At 44.6% G+C, this 10,324-nt stretch overlaps 1 protein-coding gene across 1 annotated transcript in view; it reads right to left on the bottom strand.

Moving 5' to 3' along the window:
* LOC110311412 (SH3 domain-binding glutamic acid-rich protein) overlaps positions 1-10,324 on the bottom strand; it is a 26,167-nt gene that overhangs the window by 9,310 nt on the left and 6,533 nt on the right. The window contains exons 3-4 of the mRNA XM_021184705.2: positions 4,099-4,179; positions 541-612 (exon numbers count right to left, since the gene is read on the bottom strand). Coding sequence (XP_021040364.2) covers positions 541-612; positions 4,099-4,179 — 153 coding nt within the window. The remainder of the gene's footprint in view (positions 1-540; positions 613-4,098; positions 4,180-10,324) is intronic.

Raw genomic sequence — 10,324 nt, 5'->3', positions numbered from 1 at the left:
GGTGGATGGATGGGTAGGTGAGTGGGTGGATGGAGAATGGATGGATGGATGGATGGATGTGTGGGTGGGTGGGTGGATGGATGGATGGATGGATGGATGGATAAATAGGTGGGTAGATGAGTGGGTGGGTGAGTGGGTAAGTGGGTGGATGGAGGATGGATAGATGGATAGGTGGGTGGGTGGATGATAGATAGATGGATAGGTGGGTGGGTGGATGATAGATAAAAGACAGATGATAGATAATGATGATGTTAGGTGGATGCTACATAGACACAGAATAGATAATAGATTATATAGATGAGAGAGAACTCATAGATGACTGATAGATGACAGGTAGACTGATCAACTGATTGGTAGATTAGATAGATAGATAGATAGATAGATAGATAGATAGATAGATAGATAGAAGATAGATGATGGAGATAGGTTGATAGATGAAAGAAAGTAGACAGACAGACATTTATATGTAGGTAGACAAAATAAATAAGAAATTTCAGGACCATCAGCCATTCTGAGGACACTGGCAACACCAGCCCTTACCTCTGCAGCACCCTCTGCCTCTCCTGCTACATCTCCATTGGGAAGGGAGGCTGCTTCCTCAGACTTTGTCACCTACAGCAAACAGGAATACTTGAAAACTCTCTTGAGGACATAACTCTCTTCTATGTCTTTTAACTAATTGAATTATTCTCATCTTCAGCCTTCATTTTATTCAACGTAACAGTGGGGTGCACCTAGAGATTTCCTTCCTCATCATGTCCACCTTTCCGGGACTCTTCATAATGTCTGACTCTCAGACACTCCCCACTGGCTGCACAGATGTGCAACTGGTCCACCAGAATCAATGCCCTTCCTTCCCAGGTCTTTCCCTCTTTCTCGTGTTCCCTCTGCACACAGCAGATCTGTGGTGCCTGGTGTCTGGCCTTTCCCACATCCTACTGCTCTGTCTTTCATTTCTTGTTACAGTGCTTCTCTCTATGACTTGAACTACAATGTAACGTTCAGTGCGGTTCCTTGTCTTTATTGCTTATCTAATTTCAAACTGGAGAATTCCAGAACATCCTTAGAAGCTCAAATTCCTCTCTTCCATAGTCCTCTTAACATGCTCATCTAAGTCTTCTGATCCGACCTCTCATTTGCCTTTCACTCAAAGCACCTGAACTTGGTAGGGTGGTCCCTTCCTTAGGTGACTGGCGTTTATTTAAATATTTTGACATTTGTTAAAAGCTGATCAGCACTACAGAAATTATATCAAAACATATCATCATAAGTTACTTTGGGCTGTAAATCACTAAATTACATTATCTCAGAGGGATGACCCCTGGTACTGGGGCAGCTTCAGTTAGAGAATAGTGAGTTTGAAGTCAGCCTAATCTACACAGTGGGAACTTGTATCAAAACCAAACCAAACCTTGAGATGTCATTTGTGTCTTATTCATTAAACAGATTATTTTCCTAAGAGCAAATCCATGACAAAGGTCTTGATGTTGATGCTGCTGTTGAGTCTGTTATGATATCATGAGGTGACTAGCTGAGAACAGTAAACACAGATCACAGCACTCCAGCAGTATATTGCAAATGTGGCCCTGTAACATTGTATCTATCAATGTGTAACATTGTAATGATTGCCTGTCTCTGCTAACTAGGGAAGAACTTCAGCTACAGTATAATTGGATAATGTTCATTGATAGTTGCTCAAAATAAAACATAGAAGAATTTTATGAGTGAGCTGAAGAGATGGCTCAGTAGTTAAGAGCCCTCACTGCTCTTACAGAGAGTGTGGGTTCAATTTACAGCACCTATATGGTGGTTCACAGCCATCTGTAACTCTAGTCCCCATGGATTTGATGCCCTCTTCTGGTCTTCAAGGGCACCAGATGCATTCATAGTGCACAGATGTGTATGCAAGGAAAACACTCATACACATTGTGATGGTTTGTATATCCTTGGACCAGGGAGTAGCACCATCTGAAGGTGTGGCCTTGTTGGAATAGGTGTGACCTGGTTGGAATGGGTGTGTCACTGTGGGTGTGGGTATAAGATCCTCACCCTAGTTCTGGTTGTCATATTTGTGTAGCCAGTGCTTTTCCCAGCAAACTACCTTCACAGCCCCTTCCACTATCTCCTCTATGTAATGTATAAACTAAAGTGATACCATTGAGCGGGTCTTATGCCAAATTAAAATCCTAAATTGCACATAATAGTCTTCAGCACTAGTGTTTGGGATATACTGCAGTTAAGTTTAACAAAGCAAATGTCATTTCATTAAAAAGAAAGTGGATTTATTTGGGTTTGGGGTTTGGGTTTGGCTTGGTTTGGGGGAGTTTTTTGTCCTCCTATACAAGTATTAACTGATCTCAAAATCTCTATATCGTACCATTTGAAGAAAGCATTAGTGCAGGGTGCAAAGTGGCTTGCACACTGAGACACCTCCAGTGCCTACGAAGGCTGGCACAGGGACGAGCACACGGGTGCACTCTGCAAACCTGTCTGTGAGGTGCAGGTTTGAGTTTCTTGTCCTAAATTAACAACTAATTTAGAGGGCTGGAAAGATGGCTCAGTGGTTAAGAGCACGGGCTGCTCTTCCAGAGGTCCTGAGTTCAATTCCCAGCAACTACATGGTAGGTAGATCACAGCCACCTGTAATGGAATCTAATGCCATCTTCTGGAGTGTACTCACATACATAAAATAAATAAATGTTTTTTAAAAAGAATTAATTTAGACTTAGTCATACAAATCTCTTTTAGAATCAATCTGAGCACAAATTAGAGACTCATGCGTGTTGTGTGTGTGTCAGTGGGTGTTTTGCCTGCATGTATGTCTGTGCACCATGTGCATGCCTGCTGCCCACAGAGGCCAGACTAGGGACTTGGATCTCCTAGAATTGGAGTTAGAGATGGCTGTGAGCTGCCATGTGGATGCTGGTACTTGAACCTGGGTTCTCTGTGAGAGCAAACAGTGTTCTTAACCACTGAGCCATCTTTCCAGCCCCAAGAAAATTAATTTTTTTTAAAAATGAGTAAATTTCACAGTGTATTCTCATGTCAGTAGAGTGTGGTATATGAGAGACTCTGATTCTGTGAGGAGAATGAAGCAGATGTTCACGTGAAACTCTATATCACAACTAAGCTTTGTCAGCATCTGCATGGATTATACATAATCAAAGAGGAGTCAACACTAAGGGGACACTGATGAAACCCACATGGTGCTTGATTCTAGATCTTTCTTTCTACTTCTTACCAGAACAAAAAGCAAACTCATAGTAAGTAGAAATTACTAAGTTGAGAGCAGATGTCATTTGCCAAGCAAACTTTTGGGAGCTAGATGTGAAGTCATTATGGTGACATAACCGAGGAGTCGCACAAGTGGTTCCTATGCCCCTCACAAACAGAATTAGGTAACCCATCACAAAGATGCGACACTTTCTCCCTGTTTTATTCATCTTTTTCAATGCTGGAAACTGAACCCAAGGCCTCCTTCTAAGCAATTGCACTGATCTGTGTGTCCCCTCCCCAGCTTAACCCCAACATTCACATTTATTAAATATTATAAAATTTACTAGAACAAGAATGAAAGCAAAACTGGGAAATTGTCTGGTGAAACATTTGTATTATCTCTATGCACATAGTTCCTCAATGAAGATTATATTAAAAATCATGTCAGTGCTGAGGCAACATACACACACACACTCATGCATAGATACACACACAAATGCACACAAACATTACACAAGCACAGAATCACACACATTCATGAACACACGTGCACACATGCACAGGTATACACACACAAACATTACATACACACACACTCACACATGCACCCATGCACACACATGCATACATGCATACCTGCACCCAATGCATACATGCACACCCACACACTCATGCACACACACACACACACACACATACATTAAAATGGTATAGAGATAAGAGAGTACCCGTAGAAGGATGACAGGTAAATTCATGAAGCATTCTGTAAGTCAAACAATAAAAGTCATGTTGTCCTAGAATACCACTGATGAGCATTGCTGTTTGCCAGTTCTATCTTTTGTTATTATAGCCTGTACTAGACCACCCAGGGTGCAAGCTTACCTTTGACCCAGGAGGGGGAGCCAGACCAAGGAATGAATAAATAATATTTTCTTCTTTTGCAGAGAAGAAGGAGTCAAAGTCCTTGAAGCAAAGAAAGAGAATATTTAAATCCATTATACACTTGGGAGCTAGAATAAGCCACAAGCCCAGTTCCTTTCCATCCATCATTAAGAACAAAACATCCTCTCAGTTTGCTTTGTCAACTGATAGCTAAACCATACAGCTATAAAGTAAAGACATTAGTTTTATGCTTGTCTTATACGTTGTTGTTGTACCTGCATAGCATAAGAACACACACATACATGTGGGAGACAGAGGAAAGGCTTCGGAGGGAGGATGTGATCAGGGGCAGGTCCACAGAGCCTGGAGGGGTAGGAGTGTGACCAGGAGCAGGTACACAGAGCCTGGAGGGAGGGCTGTGATCTGGGCCAGGTGCACAGAGGAAGGTATGTAATCAGGGACAGGTGTATAGAGCCTGGAATGACAAGATGCAGAGAAGCCTTTTCCTTGCCCTACTGGGTTTGTATTCTGTCCTCTTCCACTTCCCTGAGTACCAGGGACACTCACATCTATATTATAAAGATGCTAATGGTCCAGTCTTCTTTGGTTGTTCCCAAGCCCAGGCTGCCTTAGTCCTCAGGTAGTCACCACAGCCCGGTTCAACTCATCATCGATAGACAAGTCTGCTATTTCCAACAATGATTCCCTCTTGGGTAGGTAAGCTGGCCTTGACTATACCTGGCTTCCCACCCAGTGTTGCCTTTCTCTGATAGTTGTCTGCCATGGATCTCTGCATATTCCTCCTCTGCTCTGCACAGCAGATGCTCAGGACTCCCAAGCACCTGATGACCCCCACCGCCTGGTGTAGAGACATCTACTGTTTGCCCCCACTGTCCCATGCCTGATGCTGTCATTGGGCCCAGGGTGTGACTCACAGAGATCATGAACCATTAAGAACACTTGAATGGCTGCTATTTTTAGTCTGTATTCTACTCATGGGGAAGCATATAGCGATGGTATCTTAGAGTTTCTATTGCTGTGATAAAACACCATGACCAAAAGCTAGTTGGGGAGGAAAGGGTTTATTTTGGCCTACACTTTCAGTCTGTTAGAGGAAAGTCAGGGCAGGAACTCGAGCGTAGCAGAAAACTGGAGTCAGGGGCAGATGCAGAAGCCACGGAGGAATGCTGCTTACTGGCTTGTTCTCAATGGCTTGCTCAGCTTTCTAAAGCACCAAGGCCACCTTCCTGGGCGTGGCCCTACCTACAGTGACCTGGGCCCACTCACATCTGTCATCAATCAAGAGAATGCATCACAGACTTGCCCACAGACCATTCTGGTGGGAGCCTTTTCTTAATTGAGGTTCCCTCTTCCTGCATGACTCTAACCTGAGTCCGGTTGACATAAAAGTAGCCAGCACAGACTCTTTAGTTCATGCCATTTGATTTTTACTTCACGAGTGTTTTGACTATATGTATATCTGTACATACATGTGCATTCCTACTGCCTGCAGAGGCCAGAAGAGGGTGTCAGATCCCCTGGAGCTGGATTTGCGGCCCGTCATGAACTACCATGTAGGTGCTGGGAACCAAATCCAGGTGCAAGAACAGCAACTGCTGAGCCATCTCTCCAGCCACCCTAAAGTCTTTAAAGGTTTCAAAAAGCAGTGTTGACAAATGATCTCTTAAAATATAATAATAGAAAAGGTTATGTAGTGAGCTCGATGTCACTCTCTGGCGCCGGGCTCATCCCTATTTAGAGACAACAAGAAGCCATAGAATACATTTCAAACAGGAAGTTGCCAACACTGGTTGCCTCCCAGCAGGACTAGTTGCTTAGTGTTTGAGGCCAGAGTAAAGTAGACTCGCCAGGCCCTTGGTTTAAACATAGCTGGAAACTAAGAGCATCAGAGAATTAGACCAAGTAGAGAGCCCTTCTGAGCCAGAGGCCCTGTGAGAGCCTGGAAAGCTAGCTCAGGGGACTGTAACTAAAGCTATAAGGAGGAATTGAGGTGAGACGGATTCATATTGAAAACCCTTTGAGATTATTTAATCTCTCAATGTGTGCGAGTATGAATTTTTTTAATTTTTCTAATATTAAAAGAAACTGGGGTGCCAAAGCAGTGTCTCAACAGTTAAGAGTGTTTACTGCTCTCGCAGAGGACTTGCACTCAGCTCCCAGCACCCACATCGGGTGGTCCACACCCACCTGCAATTCTAGCTCCAAGAGATCTGATGCCTTCTTTTAGCCTCTGTGGGAACTTCACACAAGCACAAATGCACAGGTACACACACACATGAACATATACACATACTTTAACAAAACATTCCTTCATGTGTTTGCCTCAGCAAAACGCCATCCAACCGACTTTCCAAAGAACCCTTAAGTTTCCATTTCAGAGTTCCTTCCCCAGAGCCCAGGTATAAAAAAAAAAAAATCTAGGAACAGCAGTGCACACCTATGACCTCAGCACCAAAGAGGCAGAGACAGGTGGATCCCTGGCACCTACCAGCTAGCCAGCTTATCCTGGGCAAGTTCCATGCCAATAAGAGACCCCATCTAAAGAAAGCAAGGCGGAAGGTACTTGAGGAACAAAACTCAAGTTTGTCCTCTGACTTCCATGTGAGGAGACCCAACCACACCCACTCAATAACACACCACACACACACTCACACACACCCTACACATACATATACATCATGCATACATACATATTTACCATGCACACACACACACATGCACACACTACACACACACTACACACACACATATGTAACAGGCTCACACAACACACACACACCATGCACACACATACACCACACACACAAACACACACCATGCACACACACATACATACCACACACACACACATCACACATCATACACCATGCACATGCACAAACCACATACAATGCACACATACCACTCACACAAACACACACCACATACCATGCATACACATACACACCACACACTATGCACACACATACACACCACACACACATACACACACACACACACCACATTATTTTATTTTATAAAGAGTCTATTGCAGAAAAATTCCTTGTCACCATAGCTCCCTCCTGCATTACCCTGCACAGGACAGGTCGTGGGAGGGTAGAGAAGAATAGGTTCTCGGGTCTATTATTATTTTGATTACATTTATTTACTGTGGGGGTGTACACGTGCCACAGTGCATGTGTGGAGGTCAACAGACAACTTTTGGGAGCAATAGGATCCAAGGATAGCACTCAGGTTGCCGGGCATGGCAGTGAGTACCTTACATTAGCCACCTCAGTGGATGGAGAAGGACTTTCTTTGCAGAGGAAATCCTTTCTACGCTCCGGAAAGCCCCAAGTACAATTCAGGGGAGTGGGGGTGACTTGAAATAGACCATACGCCCCCACAACAGGAACTGAGGACACTGAAGCCGAAAGCACTCCCTCGCCCACGGGACTGTTAGCTAAACCTCTAAAGAAGCTAATCTGGCCTTGTGGATTGGTGCAGTCAGTTCCAGTGCTTCACACACAAGCCCATGTCCACTTGGAACCTCAGAAAGTGACCTTATTTGGAAGTAAGATATTTGCAGCTGTACCTGATGGAAGAGCATACTAAAATTAGAGTGAGTCTTTTTCAATGACTGTTATCCTTACAGGAAGGCCCTGCGGAGACACTGGTATACACAGGGAGAGCCCCGGAGGCCACATCTGGTTGATACTTCTACAAGCCAAGGGCTATCCTGAGCAACCAAGAGAAGGGAATAGGCTCTCCTTAAGAGCTTCCAAAAACTTTCAAGCATTCACCAGCACCATTATGGCCTCTGGAACTGTGACAGAATAAATATCTGTTAATTTAAACCACAAAGTCTGTGGCAGTTTGCTAGAGAAGCTCAAAGCAAGTAAGCTAAGCCCCTAACAAGCAATAATTCATACTTCCAGTCAGAGGCTCAAAAGCTTTTGTGTTAAAGAGCAGACAGTGAGTCTGGAGACAATGACGTCCCAGTAAAGTGTTTGTCTTGCAGGCATGAGGATCTGAGTTCTTAACTTTAATTGTTTTCAAATCCTATTTTTAGTGATGGTTGTTAACAGCTTTTAACCTTCCTTGTAGCCCACCACCCACCAGAGGTAGTGGGAAAGAAAGGATGGGTTGGGGGGAGGGGAGTGGACCTATTTAGAAAGCTTCTTTGTAGCAACTCCTGTCTGTGTTGTCTGGAAATCGGCAGTTCAGCTCATAGGTTAGCAGGCAGAGGCAGCTCCATCCACTGGCAAGCACCTTGCTGATACACCAGCAGTCCAGTTCTTTAGAATTGGGTTAGCAACAGTGGTGACACAACCTAGCAGAGACAGCCAGACCTCAACCTGGGCTCGCATATGCAGGAGAGACCAACAGAAACCCCAGGAAAAGTTCTCAGCTGTGTCTCTCTCAGGGAAGCAAAGATCAAGGAAAATGCCCACACAAGTGTTACACAGCTGTACTACTAGCAGGCCAAGCTGTCTCCCGCACTCTGCGGAGTCCTATTTATACCCTCCAAACATCACATGTCCTCCACGTGCCTTGCCTCAGCATGGGTCTTGCTTCAGCATGTGTTTCCAATCAGCCCCGAGGCGACAACAAACTGCAGCACACCACCAGAAGTTTTTGGTGCATTTCTCTCTATGGAGTCCCGACAAATGCAGCTCAACTATGCAATGTAAGGCAGAGCAATACATGCATGTTGTTAGCAAAGAATCTCTCATCATGTGTCCTTTCACATGCTTGCTTTAGCAGAACATCCTCTCTCCTGTGTCTGTTTCTTCAAAACGTTCCTTCACGAGTCTGCCTTAGCCTTTCACACCCATATCCACTTCAACGAATCATTCCTTCACGAGTCTGCCTTAGCCTTTCACACCCATATCCACTTCAACGAATCATTCCTTCATGTGTTTGCCTCAGCAAAATGCCATCCAACCGACTTTTCAAAGAACCCTTAAGTTTCCATTTCAGAGTTCCTTCCCCAGAGCCCATGTTTTAAAAAGAAAAAAAAAATCTAGGAACAGCAGTGCACACCTATGACCTCAGCACCAAGGAGGCAGAGACAGGTGGATCCCTGGCACCTACCAGCCAGCCAGCTTATCCTGGGCAGGTTCCATGCCAATAGGAGACCCCATCTCAAGAAAGCAAGGTAGAAAGTGCTTGAGGAGCAAAACCCAAGGTTGTCCTCTGACTTCCATATGTGGGGACCCAACCACACCCACTCAAGAACACACGCACACACACACACACTATGTAATCACACATACACACCATGCATACACACTTATACACAATCATACAGTTTCACACAAACACACCATGCACACACCATGCAGACACACCATGCACACACCATGCAGACACACCATGCACACACACTATGCACATACACATGCACCATTCACACACACATACACACCATGAACATACCACACAGACAAACACACACACCTACACACACACACATCATGCACACGCACACACTCTCACACATATACCACATACCATGCACACACATACACACCATGCACACACACAGTCACACACAACACACACACAGTCACACACAAAACACACTCTCACACACACACCACCATGCACACACACAGTCACACACACACAGTATGCTTGGCCGTGTAGCTTGTATAATCTTGGTTCTGAGCATTTGGCTAGTGTGTTCTGGTGAGGACAGAAGCTTAAGCCTGCGTCTGCTTGAAGACAGGAAGTTCAGACAAAAAGCACAGACAGCTCTTGCAACAGGAGAAAGGAACGCTGTATGTTCTGCACTGGGCCAGCTCTCAGATGCAGCTCACACCAGACAACTCCCTCTGCTTGGCAGCGCCCTCCTCCAACCCCCAGTAGGAAGAAGGACTTGTATGGTACAACCACTCCCCCTACCGAAAGTCCACTGATCTTTTAATGTTTCTTTCAGTGATGTGCTTTATTAAGCAACACCTGTAAACTCCAAGGTAAGTGGCTTCATGCTGAAATAAATGGTAAAGGGCTTAAAATCAAATTGTCAGGCCAGTGTGTAAGGTCTGCCAAGCATAACATTAGCTCCATCCCTAGAACCTGTAGGAGAAAGAGAACTGACTCCCAAAAATTCCCTCTGACCTCCACACCCATATGCCATGGCTTGCACACACCCATACATACATGCGGGGGGGGGGGGGGGAAAATTTAAATGAGATTTAAAAAGTAAATATAAATAAAA

The sequence above is a fragment of the Mus caroli genome, chromosome 16 (genome assembly GCF_900094665.2).
Source record: "Mus caroli chromosome 16, CAROLI_EIJ_v1.1, whole genome shotgun sequence".
NCBI lineage: Eukaryota > Metazoa > Chordata > Mammalia > Rodentia > Muridae > Mus > Mus caroli.
Note: the sequence above shows the minus strand (reverse complement) of the source record. Positions and strands in the feature narration are given on the sequence as shown.